This window comes from Phyllostomus hastatus, unplaced genomic scaffold (assembly GCF_019186645.2).
Source record: "Phyllostomus hastatus isolate PE091 unplaced genomic scaffold, TTU_PhHast_1.1 phas_scaffold_182, whole genome shotgun sequence".
NCBI lineage: Eukaryota > Metazoa > Chordata > Mammalia > Chiroptera > Phyllostomidae > Phyllostomus > Phyllostomus hastatus.
This window is the reverse complement of record NW_025334013.1, coordinates 5130964-5154148: the sequence shown is the minus strand read 5'-3', so window position 1 is coordinate 5154148 and position 23185 is coordinate 5130964. Positions and strand designations below refer to the sequence as shown.

General features: G+C 52.0%; 1 protein-coding gene across 1 annotated transcript in view; it reads right to left on the bottom strand.

The window, feature by feature from the left end:
* Window positions 1-21405, bottom strand: part of SLC25A33 (solute carrier family 25 member 33) — a 29069-nt gene extending 7664 nt beyond the window's left edge. Inside the window, exons 1-3 of the mRNA XM_045859946.1 lie at window positions 21139-21405; window positions 8870-9049; window positions 1087-1164 (exon numbers count right to left, since the gene is read on the bottom strand). Coding sequence (XP_045715902.1) covers window positions 1087-1164; window positions 8870-9049; window positions 21139-21191 — 311 coding nt within the window. The 5' untranslated portion in view covers window positions 21192-21405. The remainder of the gene's footprint in view (window positions 1-1086; window positions 1165-8869; window positions 9050-21138) is intronic.
* Window positions 21406-23185: the final 1780 nt, after the last annotated feature.

Below are 23185 nucleotides of genomic sequence, written 5' to 3'. Positions count from 1 at the left end.
TGCATATAAACAAATCATTCTGCTGATCTGTGTGTAAACTGGAGCCTCCATCTGCAAGAATTCTAGAAGCTTTTCGTTTTTACCTTACGAAACAACGTTCTCATTTTTGTTACAAAGGTTGGTTCTTGAAGTCTAATCGAGCATCGCACGGAGCGACGTGCGAGTCCCATCCCTGCCACCCAGCTTCCCTCCCCGGGGCTGATTTCTAGAAGCAGCTTCCTGCCCCCTTTTCAGGGGTGACAGGACCCTCTCTCCCCTCGCGGTCTGTCCTCCGCACCAGCCCCGCCCCGCCCCTTCTACACAGGTGGGGACGTCACGTATCTGGGGTCTCGGGCCCAGGAGCCGCTAGCCACGTGCCCACGTTAAGTGCTTGAAACGTGCTAGTGAGGCTGAGGAGCTGAATTTTTTCTTTTAATTAATGTAAGAGCCCACATGGCCAGTGGCTATTGTCTCTCTCTGGACAGTGCAGATTAAAGGGAAATAGGCCTTGTAACAAAAATGAGGATGTTGCCTTATGTAAAGTAAAGCCCAGATTCCTTCCTTTAAAACCCCCTCAGGTCAGCGCTCCCAGGGGCACGCGGATCACCTGGGGGCCCTGGGGGGACGGGGTGCTGGGGGACGCTGGCTGGGCTCCGGGGCGTGGGCTGGAAGTGCGGAGGAGGAGCTCCGCCCACCAAATTCGGTAATACACCAAGTCCAGGACATTCTTCCGTCTGGATAAAGGCCAATCCTTTGAGCACTGATGTATACGGTGACTTTTAAAAGCTGCGGTATTTCCAAAACACGCCACGCCTGTCCTGTCTCATGCCACAGCGAGTTGGGCGTCATCGGGGTGGTGGGGCGAGGGTGATGCCACTGACCACGTGTCACACTCACTTAGAGAAGGTCCAGGGACGAGAGCAGACCCATTTTCAACTTAGTCAAATGACTAGAGTCTCTTTCTCACACACGCACTGAAGACACACCCACAGTCACCACTATTTCCATCTGCCAGAAACCGCCATCCGGCAGCACGGCCCGTCCGCAGGAAGGGACCCGCTGCACGACAGACCTGTGTGGGGACCCAGCCGGAAGTCTAATGCTTACCTTGACGGTGCGACTCCAACCAAATTTGGACCCAAGCCTCTAAACAGTGACTTTGGTCCCTCCTTCTCCAAGATTGACCTGGGAAATAAAAAGAGATTCATCTGTAAAATCCTCAGGCCAGCCCTACGCGTCACAGTGGACGGCCCTCCCATTGGGTCCTCGAGTGAAGAAAGAACAGACTGTTCACAAGACCCCAGGCCTCACGCGAGCGCGCTGCAGGACCGAGCCGGGTGCCGAGGAACCGGCTAGTTGGCACAGGGAGAGCGGGCTGCAGACGCGGCAGTCCGGCCGCTGGCCAGACGCCCGGGGCCTGCGTGCGGAAGTCCCGTACGGGGCAACGAGCCCCGGAGAGTCGGACTCAGGGGACGGTGTCCTCATTGTGACAAGGTTCACTGTCAAACAGGCTCAGAGACTTCTTTGGATAGCGCTTCTTTTGGATTGGCTCCCTATTTATAGTAATCCCATCTCTGGATTTTTACCTGTTGTAGGAGAGCCCCAAACAGGGATATAAGCAATAGAAACACCTGATAATTTTCATGGGCTGAGTGGGTGGTATTTAAAGCCAAAGCCACCTATCTCAAGTTCAAAGAGAAGACTGTGCCTATTTCTTTTTTTTTTCACTTTTCCCATGGCGGTAACATATGCATAACAAACACTTTCACCATCAGACCATTTTCAAGTGCACGGTTCAGCGCACTCACACTGCTGTGCGACCATCGCCGCCGTCCCTCCCCAGACTCTTTCACCTCTCACACTGAATTCCACCCCCAGGAAACACTACCCCTCCGCCCCTGCTGCCCCCCCCCCCCCTGCCCTGGGCATCCACCGTCTTTCTGTCTCCATGGATCCCTCTGCTCCAGGAAGCTCCTGTGAATGGGAAGGCACAGTCCTTGTCCTCTCGTGACTGGCGCATCCCACTGAGCATAATGTCTCAAGGTCCATCCACATTGCAGCATGTGTCAGAATTGCCTTCCCTCTTTAAGGCTGAATAACATTCCATTGTGTGGCCCTGGCTGGTGTGGCTCAGTGGGTTGAGTGCTGGCCTACAAATCAAAGGATCACCAGTTCGATTCCCAGTCAGGGCATGTGCCTGGGTTGTGGGCCAGGTTCCCAATGTGCGCAACGAGAGGCAACCACACATCGATGTTTCTCTCCCTCCCTTTCTCTAAAAAGAAATAAATAAAATCATAAAAAACAAAACCCCAAACATCCCATTGTGTGGACGGACCACACTCTGTCCATCCATTTAACCTGTCACTGGACAGCAGGGCAGCTTCCACCTTTCCGCTGCTGTGACTAGTGCCACCGTGAACACGAGTGTCCAGGCACCTGCTCGAGTCCCTAGCTTGACCTCTCTCGGCGCACGCCCGGGAGGGAACCGCGGGGTCACGTGGCAGCACCTGGTTTGCGTCTCTGAGAATGTGCCGCACTGTGCACCACGGCGGCGGCGGCGGCGCCGGTCCACGTTCCTACCCACAATGCACAGGTTCCCATCCTCCGTACCCTGCCACATGAGTCAAAAAACAAGACTGTTGAGCTCAGTTTCTGACTAAAAGAGACTAAAAAAGCTTTAAAAAATGGCTAAATATTGTTTCTGACTAAAATTGACTACAAAAGCCCTACCAGGACTGCGGGGAACATCCTTCAAAGGCCCTTTCCCGCTCCTAATAACGAGTCTTCAGGCTGGCCCAACTTGCTTTCTTCATTGGCTCAGTTTCCATGGCATCCAAGAGAATTTACCCTGTTGAATTGGGGTTCTGATCCAAGCTCCTTTTCTGACTAAGGATTTTCTTCACTTGGTAAGCAGTACTTCCAATCTGACAGCATTCTTAGTCGGACAAGTTCAGAAATAATCACAGTGCTTTCAAGAAAGTTTATGGAACGTTTTACCTTCATTATGACACGGAAGGTAAAAGAAAAAGATACCTTTCACTTTATGGAAAAGATATTCCTATAAAATTAATTGTGAAGTGAATCCTGCCAGTTCTGTTTCTATTTCTACCGACGTGCCCCTGAGGACATGCCCACTGACTTTTTACACAGAGGGCAGGGGGGCAGGGAGGGAGGGAGGGAAGGAGGGAGGAACACGGGGTTAAGTGAGAGGAGCCAGATGCAGGAGGCCACAAGCGCATCTTACGACTTAGTGTACAGGAAAAGTCCAGGAGACAGATCTATAGTGACAGAAAGTAGATTAGTGGTCAGCGGCCTAGGGCTGGGACTTGGGGGTGGGGGTGGGGGGTGGGGAAGAGAAAACAGTTAACTGTCTGCTTTAAATGCGTAAGTTGCATGCGAATTTTATCCTTTTATTTATTTATTTACTTTTAGAGGGGGAAGGGAAGAAGAAAGAGAGAAACATTAACGTGTGGTTGTCTCTCGTGCGCCCCCTACTGGAGACCTGACTTGGCCCACAACCCAGGCATGTGCCCCGAGCTGGAATTGAACTAGAGACCCCCTGGTTTGCAGGCCTGTGCTCAATCCATTGAGCTACACTAACCAGGGCTGAATTTTATCTTAATAAGCTATTAAAAAAAGAAAAAAGAAGAAGAAAAAACCACGGGGATGGCTGGGGTGGGGGGGAGGGGAGGGAGGAAAATGGAGACAACTGTACTTGAACTAAAAAAAAAAAGAAGAAGAAGAAGAAGAAAACACCCACAGGGAAGGAAGAAAGAAAGGCTCACTGAAAAAGGCGCAGAGAGTGGACGAGATGGGCAGAAACAGAGTTTGAACGAAGTTTGCGCCTTGTGCTGAAGCCGTCACTTACAACCGACAGCTGAGCGAACCGGAGCAGGGGCTGCAGATGGGCGAGAAAGGGGTGCGCCAACGCGGAGTTCCCTGAACTTGGAAACTGCTGGCTGAGGCTTTAAGGGAAGACTGTTCTCGGGGAGCACACGCTGCAGCACGGAGGGCGCAGGGGCGTGACAGGTGCGACCTATTTAAAAGGTGGCTCCAGGGAGGCGGGGACACGCAGAGAAGGAGAACGAGAACGAGAACGCGGCGACGTGCCACACGTCGGCGACGGCAAGTTATCTGTGCTGTTCCTGGCAGTTTTCCGTAAGTTTTAAGTTTTTTTTTTTTTCAGAATAAAAAGCTCTTTTAAAACAATAAGCTACCCGCTCTAGGGTGCAAAAACACTGGCCTCACGAGGCCTGCCCAGCAGTCGCGGGGGCAAGGCCGGGGGGTCCAGACGCTCCAGGGGGTTCTGCGAGCCCGACGGCGCACGGGGTTGCTGGGGTCTCCGTGGGTTTCCCCGCTGGCCGAAAGCAAGTCAGCCGGCCCTTCACAGGGGCGTGAGCATCCCGTGTGCCCAGCTTGAGACCCTGTCTCCTCCTCTCTCTTCCCACAGGACTGTGCTCTCAGGAAGCCAGGCTCCCCGAACAAGAACTTTCTTCACTGACACCTTGGAGCGACCTAATACGCCTTCCATCTTGTAAAAGACTTTCAAATGGTCGGCATATTCAAAATGCCTGACGTCTAGATCGCAGCTGCAGTTCCCGTAAACACACAGGAGCCGCCCCACCACAGCGGAGGGCTCTCCGGCCCCGGGAAGCCCGTGGCCTCTCATCTATAATGCAGCAGGGGACGAGCGTCCCGGAGTGACCCAGGCCTCCTCGGAACTGCGGAAGGGCTGTCTCCATAGTGACGCACGCTAACAGCGGGCAAAAAGTCAGCTCCGTTACATAATTCAAACTTCTAACCTTGCTGTGTGTGTACAGAACTTTTCTGGAACAATCAGAAGTTCCTGCTATAAATGGTGCACTTCGGCCTCAAAAGAAAGCATGTTAGGATCCAGACTAGTTTTCCCACAGCCTTAGACACTTCCGTTTAGGAAAGAAATGCAGAAAGCAGCTAGGGTCTTATTTGGGGCATTTCACCGTCACTGGTTTTAGATCACAGCCCGAGGTGAAGAGCTCAGCTGAACACACCAGCTTCATTTTCTGTAAGTTGGTGACTAGATCACTAATAAATTACTTTTCAGATCAAAAAGGCTCCTGAAGAAAAATTACCTGAGTAATGTAAAGAACAGGAAGAACTCTGATCTAAAAAAACAAAAAAGTAAATCGTAAGGCTTTTTGGAGCAGATACCCAAAGTGAATCGATATGTTATTCCCATTTGGCAAACTTAACAGCGAGAGCCTTTTTAAGTAAGTGTATTAAACACACAGAGGCTGAGACACGAGCAAACACTGGTTTGCATTTTGCAAAGTAAACTTCCTATAAGCCAATTCCGTTGTCTGAGGTCGTTTAAAGAGGCACTTCCTGGAAGAGGAAGACCAGCGAGCGGCCTCGGCGCCAGCACCGCGCCTGCGCAGGGATGGCTGCTGGGAGAACGGGAGAGCAGTCCAGTAGCAACCCAGTGGGGAGACCAGAGGCGGCTCAACCAGTGTGATGAGAGAGGGAAGGGCGGTCACCTTCTCCTGCACCACCGACCCCACAGGACAGCCCTGCACGTGCCGCCACCCGGTCTGCACGCGAGTCTGAGGGTCAGGCCACTCCCAGGACCTGCCAGCAGGAAGACAGGCCTGTCCGCTGAGGAGCGAGCAGGCTCTCTGTAGCAGAGCATGGTGTGACATGGTACTCCCCTTTCTGCCTCGGCTACCAAGAAACCCAGGTGTAAATCTTACATTTAAGAAGCACAGGCCGTGCGCAGTATGGCAGTGGCCAATATGCCTTATTTGCACGGCTGGGTATGTGTTGAACTCTTCATATGCAGTATCTTTCTGATGTTCCAGAATCCATTCACTCATTCAGTTCGTACTGAATGCCTGCTGGGTGACAGCAAGCATTCCCAGTGATTGGGGACACCTTGGTGACCAAAATGAATCAAAGTCCCCGACTCCAAGAAACCTCCTCTCTGGTGGGGGCAGGGAGAAAAAATAAATAATACGAACAAGCAAGCTCTCCTCTGTGCTGGACGGAGGTTTAGTGCTGGGGATAAAAATATGGCAGGAAGGAGGGACGGTGCACGAGGGGAGGCTGTTTTAAATAGCACGGTCACTGCAGGGCCTCCCTGCAGAGGTGACATCTGGGAGCCGGTCCCAGGGCCCCCGAGGCGGGACGTGCTAATGCTAATGTTCCTGACCTTTTAAAGGGACAGCTGAAGGGGTGCGGGAGGCGCTATGTCAGGGAAGGGAAGTCCCAGGAAGGGACAGCTCTGTGGAGATGGGCAGGCCACAGGGCCAGGAGGAAGGGGCAGGCCCTGGAGGCATCGGAGCGAGAATCGCGGCTGGCGACAGACAGGGACCGGGAGGGGAGCAGGTCTTGGGCCGGACCAGGTGGGGGCTCGGGCAGTAACCCGGGTGGGGGCCCGGTGGCTTCCATCAGGACAGCAGCAGAGAAAGCAGAGAAAAGGGGTCACAGGTAGGGCGTGCGTCTGTGCAGTGGGCAGAAGCAGCTGCTGGGGGCAGTGAGGCTGGGGAGCTCAGTTCTTCACAAGTGACGCTCTGGATGCCACCACACCCCCGAGCGGAGATGTCACACAGGCAGCCGGACGTATCGTGTGGCCCCGGGGAGAGGTGGGCTCAGGGCCCTGGGCTGTCGGGCTGCTGCAGCCGCAGCAGCGAAGGAAGAGAAGCCACAGGGAGCGGGCGGGCGTGGCCCCAGGAGACGGGGCCGGAGCCCTTGTCTCCAGCAGAAGCAACTCGGGAGTCTGCCGCTTTCACACGTTTCTTTGAAGGTGGTAAATACACATCAAAAATGGCCTCACCAAGTCATTTAACTCCAATTTGCGGTTCCTCTTTTATAAAGTAGGGTAACGTCATGCCTGATTGCTAACCTCACAGGGTTGGTGTGAAAAATCGATAACACAATACTACATAAAAACAGCCATTTTTAAATTGGAAGCTATTACATATCAGCTGAGAATCTCAATAATGTACATATATCAAGCTGCAGGACTAAAGCTTTAACAAAATAGCTCTTGGGCGAGAAGTGCCATTTTACAAACACTTTTCTAACAAACCAGCATTTTAACAGGGTTTTTACTTAAAACTCTCTTCTTTCTATTCTGATGTGAACACGGACTCGAGGGTTTTTTACCAAGCATTCATGCGGAAGGGGCGTCTCATTACTGCGTGGTTGCAGCTGCGGCTGCGGCTGCGGCTGCGGCTGTGGTGGGCCCTGCTCCCGGGTTTTAAACGACAGAGAGGCTCTTTTTCTCTGATTTACATTTCAATAAACAATGGTCCTAATTGGGGAAGAGATACACGGAGAGAGATTTATTGGCGCTGGAGAGACACACACAGCAGAGGTGCAGAGCGCGCAACCGCAGTCAGCTGACCCACAGAAACGGGCTCACGTGCCCCTCCGCCCTCCGCGCTCCGCGCAGCAGTGTCCCGGTGACAGTAAACCTGTGAGCCCTCCACCAGTCACGAGTTGTTTGGGAAGCACGGCGGGAGGAAGTCCATCTTGGCTATTAATAAAGTTGGCAAATTATGTCCCAAGCACTTTATGTTCCTCTGAAGCAAGGTGTCATTTGAGACACTGCCACTGCCCAACTGTATGAAAAGGCCAACCGGGATGGGGACGTTTCACAGCCGTGTCTTCTGGAGGATTGTGGGGGGCTGTCCCTCTCCCTCCTGAGACCAGAGCGGGCCTGCCATCCGCCTGTCTCCTGGGCCCGGCCCCGGCCTGCCGCCTCTGGGGCCCCCCTCCCCTTCGCAGGGTTTAACTTGAACAGCGGACTCTCCTCGGGTCCGCAGCCTTCCTCTGGGAGGGCTTCTGACGCCCTCGCTCGGGGCCGTGCCCCCAGCCGCTGCTCCCGCGCCCAGTTTTGCTCAATGAGCTTGGATGCGCCCTCGTCCACGTGCTTGGCATGGGTGCCTTGGAGGCAAGCTTTACAAACAGAACGTACCCAAAAATAAAGTCGGTGCTTTCCAACTCATTCTTCCTTATCTAAAATGTGACTGAACTCTGTCCAAAGGGCTACGCGTTGCGGCTCTTCGGACAGCGCATTTCCACTTTACTGTACCTTTGTCCGACGTTTCCCAGCTAACCCAGTACCCTGAGCAACAGCAGGGCCTTTCCCGGGGACACACCGTCGTCCCGGGGCGCGTTTCAGGGATCTGACCAGCAGGTGCGGGTAAGTTCAACCAGCGCTTCCTGAGCGTCTCTTTTAAAGCATGAGGGCCCAAGGTGAAACTCGGACATCGTCATGAGCTCTTCTGAATCTCTGATTTTGCCTTCAGCATAGATGCCGATATGTCAAATTCAACTTATATTTAGCTACTTCGTAAGTGAATGAGACATTTTTAATGCAGTAAAAATAGTAAATGAGGCAGGTAGCCTACGTATGAAACACACGTATTAAAACCATTTTATACTAAATATATATCGAAACTTCTCTATAAATGTAAAATTATTTCCAAATAAAAATTAAAACACTGAAACATTTTGTTTCCAGCTCACTCCCTCTTAAGATACTCAAAACCCTTCCTCTGGTAAAGTTTGAAATTTTTGATTTCATCCCACCACGCCACAGTCTCCTGCTAGGCCTCGGAAGGTTCTGGGCAAGAGCACGCTGGCGAAACGATTTGTGTGTGCATCTCTGATCTGTTCCGCCAGGTCTGCTCTGCCTGCCCCTGGATGGCGACCACGTGCACGCCGGGTGACCTGCTGCCCAGGGAGTGAGGTCAGAGTTCAAAGGTATTGGTCCAGAAACCTAATTCTTTGGTTTGGACAAAGGCTGTACAAACAGAACATCCCGTTTGATGGGCTTAGTAAACATTCTGGACCGATAGCGGGGGCGGGGGGTCTGGCGGGGGTCCAGAACGGGGACTGGACTTACTTCAGAACCTGTAGGAGTCCGGGCGTCACGGACGTTGGCCTCACCACTCCAGCTCCACTGATGGTCCCCAGATGGACCTGCGGATAGTAGACGGTGCGAAGGGCTAACCTCGAGGACTGCAGCCTCGTCTTAATGACTTCCAGGGGACAAGTGAAGATAGCGCCGACCGTGCCCCCGCACCTGCAGGGGGAGAGAGCACAGCGGGATGAGAAAAGCCCCACCCTCCTCTGCACAAAGGGAAAGTGAAATCCAACTTCCCTTCACTAGCAAAAGAGGACCTGTGTTCACTTCCTAATCAGAACATACTGGGCAGTAAAATAAATATACAGTTGGAATCCCAGCAGCTGAAGAAATAACTATCGTTGACGTGTTAGCACATCCTTTAGGGCTTTTCACGACTGGCTTTTGAACCTCCCCTCCCCCGAGATCCAGACACTGTGAGTGACACTCCTGCTGTCTGTGCCGGCAGCGCACTGCTCCCTGTGTCGACATGCGAGGCTTTAACCAGCTTCTGACCATCAGTCAGTCAGTCGTGCTGTTTCCAACTTCACTACCAGGTTGCAATGAGTAGTCCAGAAAATGCATCGTTTCTCAGTCAAATAAGTTATTTAGATAATGCTACTACCTGAAAATCAATGTGTACTACGACAGACTTTTATTAAAACCTAATTAATGTGGACTCCACTGAAAATTAAACCAAAGCTTGCCTTTAACGACAAGAGCATTTTCCTCTGTGTTTTCATCAGCCACCCTGTCTCTCCGAGTCAGGGTTCCCCTTGATAATTTCTTCACGTCAAAATATTAGCTGATTTAAAAACTTAAGAAGTTTTCTTTGAGACAACTCTCCTTCCCTCTTTTCTCATACGGTAAGACCCAAGAAACCGGGTGCTTGACGGGCTGGCGGTAACTCAGCTCGCGGACCACCTAAAGCCATCCCGCCCCCCAGCGACGCAGGCCCCGCTCCCGGGGAAGCACAGAGGCGGCCCAGGACCCGCGTCTCCTCATCTCTGCATCCCTGGCACCGGCCATCAGAGCTCCCGAGCTCACAAACAGTGTCTGCTAAGCAACGGAATTACTCAATTGAGGTTTCAAGGAGAGGGTCTTTTAAGGGATCCGAATGTTTGAAGACAGCACCTCCTGCCTGCCTGCTAGCCCAGGTGACTGTCCCAGGGGCACTGGGCTGCGGTACGGTGGCACCTGGCACGACGGGTGGCTGACTAGAAACGACACAGCATCAGCATCTCTGACTGGGAAGAGTCACAGCAGGGGCAGGAAGGACAGCCCTGGTGGTGCAGGGAACATTAAGTCAGCTCCCCCGCACCCCCAGGCGTGCAGTCCCCGCACAGCGCTTCCCAGTCAGGGCCTGCAGCCCCAGGGAGCGAGGCAGACCCGGACAACAGCCGCAGTGCTGGGGGCTGCCGGCTGCAGCGCTGGCGTTCCCACTGCTGACCCACCAACCCACTGACTGTCTCAGGACGAGCATCCGACCCTCCCACAACCCACACAGCAGGGGCTGTGACTGAGCCTCAATCCCCCCGCCCAAAGGAATCTCAATGTCAGAAAAAGAGAGTAAGCGTAGAGATCTGGGAGGCGTGGGAAGGAAAACAGGCATTTTGGGCTATTTAGGTAAACCTGCTTCAAAATCAGGATGGTAATACTTAACCTAAGCTAAGCTCCCCTGGGGGCCTAAGCCCACGGACCGCAGAAGCAAGGCAGGGGATCCGTCAGAAGAGGGTGGGTGGAGGGCTGGCAGGGAGGCCCTGGCATAGGACACGGCCGGCGTTCCCCCATAGGCCGCCCGGGGACTGGGGGTGGTGTTACCTCTACTTTGCAGACGGGGACCCTGGGTCTCAGTGAGCTTATACACCTTCTCCAAGTTGCAAAGCGGTGAAGCATCTAAACTGCAACCCAAATCCAGATTCTAGGCTGCAAAGCCTGTGTCCGACCCACCGCACTCGGGGAACCCTCTGGGGATTCCACGGAGAGACGGGCGCCGCAGGTAGTCTGCTGGCTGATGGACACTGCGTTCACTCACACTCAGAGTGGAAACCTGTTGCTCAGGTAAGCAGGACTTTAAAGCTGTAATGTATCCTTTTGTGCCAAGAAAAAACTGTGAGCTGGGCTGAATGCTGTTCCATGTAACTGGCTCCAAGCCCCAGAATGTTGCTGAAGAAAACAGGCTCCGAGGGGAGCGTTTGAAAACGAGGTAAAAGAGTGACTTCCTACCATGTCTTTTCCCGCAAAATAATTACTCTTATCTATTACCATAACCAAGTGCTTAAAAAGTATACTTTATTTTATTACTATTTTTTAAATTTTTATTGATTATTTTTAGAGCGAAGGGAAGGGAGGGAGAAAGAGAGGGAGAGAAACATCAATCAATGTGTGGTTGCCTCTCACATGCCCCCCACACCGGGGACCTGCCCCAAAACCCAGGCATGTGCCCTGCCTGGGAATCAAATCAGTGACCCCCTGGTGCACAGGCTAGCACTCAACCACTTGAGCCACACCAGCCAGTATATTTTAGCCCTGGCTGGTGTGGCTCAGTGGATAGAGTACTGGCCTGCGAAACAAAGAGTCACTGGTTCAATTCCCAGTCAGGGCACATGCCTGGGTTGCAGGCCAGGCACCCAGTGTGTGGGGCATGTGAAAGGCAACTGCACATTGATGTTTCTCTCCCTCTGTTCCTCCTTCCCTTCTCCTCTGTCTAAAAATAAAATAAACAAAATCTTTAAAAAGCAACAAATTCTTAATAAAAAAAAGCTTTAAAAAGTGTATTTTAAAAACACTGGAAAACTTATATGCTACAGAGTAAGACAAAAAAATAACTGAAATATAGTTATGTTCAATGACAAGATTCCATACCACTATACCGGCCCGCCCCCTGAGAGTTTCTGGCTAACTTCTTTCATCAGAAAGTCAACAAATTCAAATATGACACAGGTCAACCACCTTTGCTTTGTCCCCAAGGCAGCTGCCCTTCCTATCTGGCCAACTGTCATCCAGATCCATACCCCTGATCAAAGGATGGCCTTGAGGACAGCATGTATGCTGAACAAGGCAAATGTCCCGTGATCGATGATCGATGAGTCGGCGGACTCTTTGAGGGTGGCCAGCCCGGCTCACTCTTGCAATCACTCCGTCACCCGCTGCACGCCGTGCCCAGTTGGGAGTGGGCGGCAGTGGCAGGCAGGCCCCGCCCAGCCTTGCAGACCACCCACCTGGAGGGCACACGAAGGCCCTCAGAAGTCGGCGCTCCCTTACCTGCTGGGAAAGGACTCTTAGGTAAAAGACATGTCCAAAGGGTATTCTAAATCATTAGGCTGTGTTGGGCAGGCATTCACCACAATACTCTTAATTAGAAGAAAACAAGTTCTGATATGAAACTGAAGTTCACAGCAGAAGACTCCAAAGAGTCTTTCTGAAACTTGAAACATTTCATAGGAGAATTTTAAAAGGATCTTTCTGTTCAACGTTTTTTCTTTCTTCAAGAGCTAATACGTACAAAATACTCATCAGTCTGGGAAGACAAATGAACCAAAACACTGGCCCTGGCCAGGAGGCTCTGCTGGTTGGAGCATCAGCCCACATGCCAAAGACTGCAGGTTTGACCCCCGGTCAGGGCGCCTGTGGGCGCCCACCTGTTGGGAACCGCCCTGCCTGGTTTCAGAAGCTGTAACCCCCCGCCAAGGCTAAGGCTGAGGAAATGACCTTGGACCGTAAGCCACCAAGGAGACAAAAGCTTATCTCCCTGGCAGGAGCACCGCTTCTGCTGCTTCATTCATAACTGAACCCCAATGCTTGGTCGGTTAGCCAATGACAGGTAAGAGTCCCCAAGGGGGGAACGACCTAAGACAGGCACAATCAAGTGGGAGGCCCCCAAGGAAGGATTTTGGGGGCTACAGCAAAAGGGGGTGATGGACCCTTGCCCCTTGGCTTTGACACAGCCTGAGTCCTCACTGTCTGCAAGAAAATCTCCTTATCTTTTGGCTGCCTTACTTCCCTTGCTCCGCCTATGCCTGAAACAATGACGGAGGGTGGTGCCGCCCTGTGCAGGAAAGGGCGGGTTCCCCGGGTGATCAGGCCTCAGAAAGAATATGTAAAACCCTGTGAAACCTGCTTTGTTCAGAATGCTCTCAATTAACTGATAAGGGTCCAAAGAAGAAGTAAGTTTGTTCCTCAAAGTTTTACAGCTCTTTAGCTATCTGACCCTGACTCAGAATAGGCCCTCAGAGTTCCTTGTTATCTATTGTTTGATCCTCGCTTCCTGGCTATGAGTAATGAGCTTTACCTGAATTCCTGTGCAAACGAACCCAAAAAAAGCCTGCTTGGGTGGGAGAACGGGGCACTCTCCCTCAGGGGTGCTCTCCCCTCGGGAGGGTGGCCATGGTGCTCCCCACCAGAGAGAGTGGCCATTCCGTTCCTACTTCCCCACAGGACCTGGTTGTCTCTGTGTATGTTTTTCTCGTGTGTCGACGAGCCATCCCCAGCATTCCGAGGTCACTGCCGGTTGGTGGTCGCGACACCCACCCACCAATGTTTCCCCCCCTCTAAAATCAATAAACATAGCAGGAAAAAAAGAAAGAAAAACAAAAAAAAAACTGGCTTTCCAAATTTTTCTAATCATAATTCACCATGCTGGGTCCAGAGCACTTAAGAATACAACAAACTGCATTCTTTGTAGAAGGGTTCCTGTTAATTCTTAATTATCTGACATGAAGAAACCCTTTTGTGTCAGCCTGGCTCCCAGCCTCGGTCAGCGGGCTGGGAGGAAGCCCCACCCACGGCGACCCCGCAGCAGTTGCACCCAGGACCGCTCCGGGGTCTCCGGTCCGAGAGGGCAGAGGCCTCGGCCCTGTGGGCCAGCCCTCCCCCCACTGCTTCCCCGCGGTGCTCCGCTGAGCACCCCCCCTCCCACTGTGACTCTCAGCCGGGTTCCATGACTGTCGGCTGGTGACTCAGCTTCTTAAGTTCAGTCCCACCTAAGACTTCAATCTCAAACCTGACTCAAGACCACAGCCGGCTGGACGTGGGGCTCGAGGCTGTGCGGTCCACTGTCGCGCCTCGCCTGTCCCGCCTCTGAAGGTGCTCGGGCACGGGGACGGGAGAGGTGAGCGCCCTCGGTCAACGGTCTCGGCCTTGCTGCGGGAGCTCCCTGGCTGTGACTGTGTCGGTGGCCGCAGCCCATGTTACGACTTCACTGAAATGGTGTGTGACCTCACCAGGTGCCCCAACACTGGGAACCCCCAGGCTGGCCCCACCAGTAGTTCCTCTGCCAACTTCCTTCGGCCTCACTCGGTCTGGGAACCCTGCGAACACCACTGGGCGCTGTTCCTTCCTCTGGTCCGCGCGCTCCCCGACGCCAAGCCGGCGGGGCTCGCTAGCGTCCTTCCGTGCCCGCTGAGGCGAAGGGACTGATACGCGGTAGGAAGTCCCCCCCCACCCCTGTGTCCTTCTCATCCTGCCAGCGCGGGCCAGCGCAGGAGCCCCCGCCCGCTGCAGGAAGCCTCTGGCCACAGAGCAGGTGACCCGCCTCTCAGCCCTACCAGCTCCCTCGGTGCACGGAGCCCACGCCACCAGGGGCCGGGGACAGGAAAGGGGAGAGTGACGGGAAAAGCCTCTCTCAACACCCCACACGTCAGTGCTGACAACTACAATCTCCCCGCTCGGTGTGTGCGGTCTGGGGTGGAGCGGCTGGCAGCGGCCGGACTTTGCCCCCTTTCCACGACCTCGTGCAGGCTCCTCTGGGCTCCGCTCCGGTGCCGGCAGCCGTGGCTCGGCCAGCAGAAAAAGTCACATTCAATATCCAGGGACATGGTGGCACAGTGTCGGCCTCAGGAAACAGACTAATTCTGATGAGCTACCAATGTTTAAGACCTCCCATGTCCAAAGTGGGAGACACAGTTTAAGGGGTGTGCATAATGATCCACAGACACGCGGGAGGAAAACAGCGCAGAAAGAAATACATTCTCATTATGTTAATCATCATAACCTCTCCCATTTAATTTCTATGTTGTGTACACATTCTCTGATGTGTATAAGATCAACAGAGCAATATAAACACACGTGGGGACAGGCACAGACATTTCACTCCCAGGGCTGTGCGACCAGAGTCTGAGGACCACTATTCCAGACCGGCGGTTCTCGACCCGTACAATTTCACCCCCTCCCTGGGCCACTGGCAATGTCTGGAGGCATCTCTGGCTGTCGATATCGGGGAGGGGGCACAGCATCTAGTGGGTGGTAGGGAGGCTGCTAAGCTCCCCACAATTCACAGGACGGCCCTGCCCTATGCGGAGCAAAGACTCATCTGGCCGAGGCTGAGAAACCCTGCTCAGAGCAGAGAAACGGACGCTGTACCTGAAGGCAGTGTAACCAATGTGGGGGCCGCTACTGCCTGTCTTCCCAGCATCCACCCCCTGTTCCTGTCTTAACGAGACCCCAGATTTCTTCAGCCACACAGTTTGGACGGGACAGGACGGGACGGGACGGGACCCATTTCTGTGTTTAGCCCTGACTCAGCAGCGGGCACACAGCTGAGCCCGAGCAGAGTATGGCTGGGAGCACCGGCTGGTTAGAGATGGGTGCGCGCCCGGGTTGGTCCCACCGGAGTGGAGCTCCAGACTGTTCCACGGTGGGGAGGCAGCAGGAGCTGCCGTGAGCCACGTTGTGTGCGTGAGGGACCGACCCGGGAGTCAAGCAGGTGTTTCTAGAAGGCAGAGTGGTCCTCTGGCTCACACAGTGACCCCGCTGAGCTATTTAGGTGAGCCCTGACTGAGGCCTGGCTTTCTCTGGAATTCCAGTGCACCTGCCAAGAATCAAGCAAGGGGGAACTCAATTTTTTCTTGTTTAGAACGGAAAGCCTCCTGAATGAGTCCAGTCCAAAAAACCTTCCGCCCAGGCTTTTTAGGAAAGCGCTTCAAGGGTTTTACTCTTATCAATAATCCCCTAAAAGGGAGTTTCTCACAGCTCTGCGGAAACGCCCTGGACGGTCCTGACTTCGCCCCGAGGTAACGTGCTCTGGTCCCTGGCGGCGAGTCCGGAGCAGGTGCTCTGGGCGGGTCGTCAGCAGCACTACGGGTTTGAACTCCGGCAGGAGGACGTGAGGATCTGTCACAGCAGCCGGCTCCTCCCTGACACCTACTTGGCCTGACTTCCTGAAAAATCTATGACCTCGATTTGTCGGTGCCCTTTCCCTCATTTACGGCTTGTTAGTTTTTCTATAAAAACATCCCTCCTCCCATTCTCCGCCTTACGTCTTCCTGCCCGGCACTGAAGTCCTGTGTTTATTACCTGTTTATTTAACTGTTGATCTTTTTACCCACACAGGCTTGGCTTGATTTTTCCCTGGGGACTGGGCTCCTCTACTCCAGTTTACAGCAGAACGAAGCTATATATATGCGTACACACGTATATATACACACACATGTGCGCATATATATATATATATATATACTTTTTGTTTTACTTTGGAGTTTCTCGGCTAGATTACCTTTTTCTCTGTTTTTAACATATCTTCGTTTTTTACCTTTACAGTTTTTATTTTTTTAATTATATTTTATTGATTATCCTTTATAATTTTTAAAAGCTGAATTTATGGGGGTGACATTGGTTAATTGGTCATATAGGTTTCAGGTGCACATTTCTATCATACGCCATCTATATACTGTATGGTGTGTTCACCGCCCCAATGTGGGTTTTTTAAAAAAAACGATTTGAGAGGGAGACAGAGAACGTCGACGTGTTGTTCCACTTCCTCATGCACTCACTGGTTCATTCTTGTTCGTGCCCTGACTGGGGCTCAAACCCACGATCTTGGTGCATCGGGATGATGCTCTAACCAACTGAGCTCTAAAAATTTTAAATCATGCGTACAAATTTTTACCTTTTAACCCTGAGTTTCAAGTAACAAGTGTCATTTTTAACTCGATGTTTTCAACAAGAACCTCTGCTTCCTACAAACACACTGGCTCATTTTAGGCGCGGCGGCCAAGGCCAGGGTGCTCCTTGCGACAGTGCCACCGGCACGGGGTCCGGCCGGACGCCCGACCCCGGTCTCCGCAGCTCTTCCGCAATCTCCTCTCTCCTCTGCCGGCTCTGCAGTCCTTCAAAAACGCCAGTCCTCTCAACATAGAACTTTCTGGCATAAGGTTTAGAAGATTCTGATTATGCAAATTCTGCATTCACTCAGTCAAAGAAAAATGCATACTTTTTGATGCAACTCATTATCCTTTAGATGCCATTTCTTGTCTTTTATCTCATTCAGAAAGAAAATTTTAAACAGCGCTGGGAATACATTAAAACCACTATAATATTTTCTGAACCTTAAGAGAATCAGTATCTATCACAAATACACAAATCCAAAATAATGTCACCCTATGCCAATACCGTTTCAGCAAACCTTAATATAGACCCATGTTCGTCATTCACAAATAATTGTAGTACTGCTGCTCTCAACTCGGGACACGAATTCAACAAAGCCATGTCAATCTGTACTTCCAGGCATGACGCACAACACCTTTTGTTCACTCAGGTGACCACTGGACAGGTACCTGTTCAGCCTCTGCAGCAGGTGGGGTGCTATACTTGGGATACACCAGTGAGGAAAACGGACAGGGCTGCTATCCTCACAAAGCTTAAATTCTAGCAGGAATCTTTTATCCGAACACCACACAGTTTTTAAAAGTGTTTAACAGTTTTTAAAAGTGTTTGTTATATATATGAAATACACTGGATGAAATCAATGTATAGTCTTGGTATACTAATATAAGCCATATATAAAATACTACATGTACCTTATATTTGTCTTATCAACATTTCTTCAAGCATTTGAAATGTCTTGCATCTTCTCTACATTGCCCCCTAGCAACTATATTAACACGTATCTAACACTTCAAAAGTAACCGTTAGCTAATACAGATTAAATCTGCAGAGAAAAACGCAGTATAGGGGTACACAAGGTGATGGCTGTCCATAATAGGGGTGGAGGGAAACTGGATTTTGAAAATACCTTGGATTATATATATTTAAAACCTCAAAGGCATACCACGTCCCCACTAAGATAGATATTAAGGACTCTACAAGTACGTGTGATGACAAAAGGAAATTTCACGCCATAAAAATGAGACCGGAAGCACATAATCCAGGCCATTAACCTGCACATGTAATGACGGCTTCGTCTATTTCAGGGGCTGAGCACGTCCCTTAAATCGCACGCTGCGAGGCCACTGCTTGTTCAGCAGGGGAAGGGTGTCACTAAGGCTGCATGGACAACCAGAGCCCCCAGGGCGCTGGACAGGAAGATTTAAGGGGTTTTTCTCGACAGACACACGGCCTAGACACAGAGGGGCCACTTCCGCGGATGAGCTGGTTTAGACAGCAGAGAAGGAATGGCAGGTTGTGCTGCGGGGTAACAATAAAACCTGTGTGAGCACATCTTGTGTTTAGACAAGGCTACCCAGACGTTCAGACAGGAGGAAAGAAAGCAGGAAGCGGCAAAATCTCTAAAAATACTACAAGTCAACATCCAGTGACTGCGGTTCACTCACGCAGAAGTCGCCCGCCCTAAGAGACGGTTTATGAACGTGCCGGTAGGTAGGTACCAGACGCCTTAAAAATGTGTTTTAACTCAGCAGATGTACTTCCGATGGTTTGTCCAAAGGAAATAATTACAGAGCTATACACATCACATACAAGGAAGCCCAGTCGCTTGTACTGGCTAAAAACTAGCAACGAGAGATTAGAAATTATGCCGTCAGCGTAAGTAAGTAGCCCCGTGGTAAGCATCCTCACTGACCCCCGGGCCTGGGCTTGGAAACTGCCTCCTTCACTGCAACTGCTGCACGGCGAGGCTCCGTTAGAGGTGCATGCACAGAGCTCACCGCCTACCCTGCTGTCATTAAAACGCAATACGGCACTAGGCAGAAAGCAATTTTTAAAAAATATGAGCCTACTTTAAAGCTAACTACAGAATTACATTCTGTACGCACACACGTCCACAGAAGCTTTTTCTAAAGTGCTCATTTCTAGGTGTTGGTTTGTGGGTGGTTTTTCTTTCAGTTCTCTGCTTTCTTAAAGGGAAACACTGTATTAAGATGATTTGCAGCTTAATGTGGGAGTCTTTCCATCTTTGCAAAGAACCCACAAAACTGTCTTTTTAAAAAGTAATTAAATCTGAAAGACTATTGAGTTGTTCTGAGGGCAGTTCTTATTTTCTAGGACCTAAAATTAATTTTTAACCACTCATAAGCCTGATCCCTAATACAATATTTATTCAATGTCATTAATTAGTGAAAGCATTAAGCTTGGTAGATGTTCGTTTCTAATGGCTGGTCAATAAGCAGGAGAAACGTGACATTTAAAAAGTGAGGGCTGACCTCTTTTCAAAGGAAGTGAGCTTCGTTTGTTGGAAAGACGCCAGCCTGACCACACAGAAACTGGTTACTTAGAACAAAGCGGCGTGTCATCCACTGGACCAGGCAGAAGCACTGGGCTGACTGATTTTAACTGTATGATATACCCATTCCACACTGGGCTCCTACCATGTTCTTCCCTAAAAGAAGTGCAAGTACTGTATTTTAGGCTAGCGGGAAGGAATCTAAGTCCATTTAGTTACTGAGAGCACGCTTTTGGCAGATTTATTTTCTTTCTGGAACATCTACTAGCGGCTCCGGAGTGCTGCTACTGCAGGAACCGACACCTGTTCAATTCGGGGCTTCGGGCTCTGCCCTAATGAACTCTCTGCAGTCTAATCAGTCCAGGGAGCTGTGCCGGCGCCGCCGTGCTCTTCCACCACCAGGCTCCCAGAGGAGAACCAGCAGCCAGAGGGCACTGTGAAGGGCGCACAGGGAGATTGGTCTAGACAGGGCAATCCATCCCACAGCCAGCCAGTCTCTCAGCACGAAACACAAAGAACTCTTTAAAAGACCCCCTTACCAGCAACAATAAATCAAAATCCCTGAGGGTAACATCATTAGAAAAAAAAAAAACCCTTTTTGGCTTGAGAAATGGCTTTAATAATACGGCCAACTTGTTGAAAATTTCCCAGGATGACAAACTAATACACTGTCATAATTTAGGAACTGTCCCCCCACCCAAGCTGAAACATCAAGGGGGAAATGAAGCGAAAGGATGAGAGGGAAGGACAGGGAAGAGATGAATAACTTCTTATTTATGAACAGCCACCTTTTTTTTTTTTTTGGTTGAAAAAACAAAGAAACTGACAGAGCCCCCACAATAAGAAGTACCTGGAGCTCAGAACCCTTTTACCATATTTTCACAGCTAAGTTTCCAACAGCTACTCGTTTGTAACATAAACATATCTAGGCGGCAGTCTAAGCTGCAACCAAAATAAGTCAAGGTGACAATCCAGAATAAATTCAATTCTATGCAGCCTGTCCTACACGGAAAACCTGCCTTGCCAGGCCTGTGAGGTCCTCAAATAAGACTCCGAACATCTGGAAGACTCGAAAAGGACCCAAAGCCACTGGAGGTTTTAAAAGAAAAAAACATTACTAATACTCAAAAAAATTTTTTTTAAAGTGTGTTTTCAGAAAAAAACAAACAAAGCAGCTCTCTTCCTGAACCCCATTACCTCCCAACCTCCATAAAAAAAAAATGCGCTGCCTCCATTACACACATCAGGAGCGTGATGATCCAACGAACGCAGCCCTGCAAACAGAAAACATCCCACCTTGGACGCGTCCACCAGCAGGAAAGAAGCAGGTCCACACGCCTTCCTGCCCTCGCTTTCCGCCGGGGTCCCCCAACGGCTCTCCCACAGGTTGCGGGCCAGCACCGCGGCCCGCCAGCACTCCCCGGCCCCCTGCCGACAGACCCGTCTGACCTCGGCCCTGCGCTACCCCGAGGACCTCCTGGGCCAACCCGAGCGTCCGTCGGACGGCCCGGGCCCCGCGACCGCGAGGGAAGCGCGGCCAGGGCGCCTAGCAGGGAGGACGCAGGGCAGCCGAGCCACCGCGGCCGGGCAGGACCGCCCCCGAGTGACCCTCGGCACGCCAGCCTGTAATTGTTTAAAAGGAGTGAAGGCTGGAGGCGCTGCGGGGAGGGGGGGGGGATGGGCGTGGGAGCGCAGCAGGTTCGGGGGACAACCACCCTCGGGGGAGGTGAGTCCCGGAGGGGAAAAGGCCGGCGCCTCCCGGGCCTCCTCACCGCCCCGACGTCGGGACTTCCTTCTCTGGGCGCCGGCGCTTCTCTCGGGGAAGGGACGGGAGTCGGCCGAGAGGGAGGCGGGGTCGGGCCGAGATGCTCACCCGCCGGCGAAGAGGTGAAGCAGCGTGTTTTCCTGCTGAGTGCCCGTCGCCATGGCCGCGCCGGCGCCGCTGGCACGAGGCAGCTGGAAGAATACCCGAGGGGGCCCGCTCCGCTCGTGCCGCTGCTCTCAGGAGTCCGCCGGCGCCGCCTCCATGCACGCGCGCCCCCACGACCGGCTCCCTCGGCCCGCGCCCTCTGTTCGCGGCGAGGTCCCCCCGGTCCCTCACCGGCCTCTGCGGCTCAAGCCGGGCGTCCAGTGGGACCACACCGCGCGGCCGTCACGTGGCGGGGGCCGGGCCGTGACGTCACGCGGCGGCGCGCGCCGGGGCGGGGAACGGCGGGGGTGTGGGCCAGGATCTGCGCACCCATTGGCGGGCGAGTGGACGTGGGCGGTGCGAGTGCACAACCCGGGGCGGGGTTCCGCTCGGAGCACAAGACTGGGCGGGGCCAACCCGGGCCCAGGCTGCTGGATGGAGAATCTGCCCCAGCGGTCTGCTCCCTCCCTGCTCACACACTGAGACCTTGGGACTGGCCAAGTCCGGAGAGCCCCTGGCCTTTTTACTTACTTAGCCTATTTTTCACTTTAGTTTGGGGTACTTCCGATGTGTAAAAAAGTATATCGATTATATACGATATCTCACCACCCAGCTTAGGGAAAAAAACACAATCAAAAGAGCCTAAAACTCCCCGTGTACCCCCAGTTATCATTTTGCATATATTTTATTTTTCTAGAAATAGCAGTATACGCTGCAATACGCTTTTTGGTCTATCTTTTCTGATCACCTCCAGCCAAGGCTACTGAGTTCCAAGCTTCTATATCCAAGCTGCTTCTCTACTTGTATGTGCTTGGGTCACTGTCAGACTCAGCCTGGCGTCTTCTTACCTCCAGGTCTTGATACCAGGCCTTCCCTGGCTACCCTTGCAGCACACCTACCGCAAGGCTCCGTTTCATTTCCTCGTATGGGTTTCTGCGGCTACTTTGTTGATCGATTTGTTTAAGATGTCCTGCCCCTGGAGCGTAAGCTTTAGAATTGCGGGGACCCTGTTTCATTTGCTCACGGTTGTTCCTGACGAGGTATCTGCAGCTAGTAATGCCCAAGAAATGAATGAATAAATGTCCCTAACCGAACTCATCATTTCAGTCTTTCCCTCCCCCAAACCTGTCTGCCTCTTTCATTTCCTGTCCTGGAAATATGACACCACTATCTGCACGGTCACCAACGCCAGAGACTTTCCTGTTACCTTCAATTCCATTCTCTCCCTCTCTCCTTCTCTTGTCTTTTTGGTTCTCCCCCTGCAGCCCTCAGCAGCCCATCACTCACTCCTATCTCCTGAAATTCTCCCACAGCCATCCCCTTCCTGGTGCTCCTTCTGCTGCGGCTGTGGTTTCAAGTTGAAAGTAGTACCTTGGCCAGACCAAGCTGCTAGCTGTCCCGAGTGTAAACACAAAGAGAGCTTAAGTGGAAGGGGAATTATGTGCAAACACAGGGGCTGGGGATTTGATTGCTGGGACTCTTTAAAAACAACTCTCGGGGGCAGTCATCCAAAATACAAATATAGTGAGCACTCTATATTAAAATCATTACTCCCAGGCCTAGAAAGGGGAGAGCCTTACCAGCTGCTCTGTATATGAGGGAAAGAAGGGAGGAAGGAAGGAAAGAATGCGGGCAGGAAGAAAAAGTGTTTCTCATGCTATGCGAATTTCCCAAATCCCTTGCTTTAGTTGCCTAGGAAGAAAGTGTTAGTGCTCGCTGAAGATTTATGAGGCAGAAGGACAAAGGAGGAGAAAGCAATGCCACCTGGTCAGCCAGGAGGGACCTGTTCCCATCTGGGTGAAATTTTAAACCAGAGGAGGTGCTGCCGTCCTTGGAGCACCGCCCTCCGCGTGGCTGCTGTCTCACACAGGCGTTTGGGTGTTTGGGACCCCAGGCCTCTAATGCTAAGGCAGCACCCAGCCTCCTGCCCTCTTTCCCCAAGAACCGCGAGTCTGCGGCTGGGCTAGACAGGGAAACAGGCCTCCCCACCTCCCTGCTAGTGATAACACTG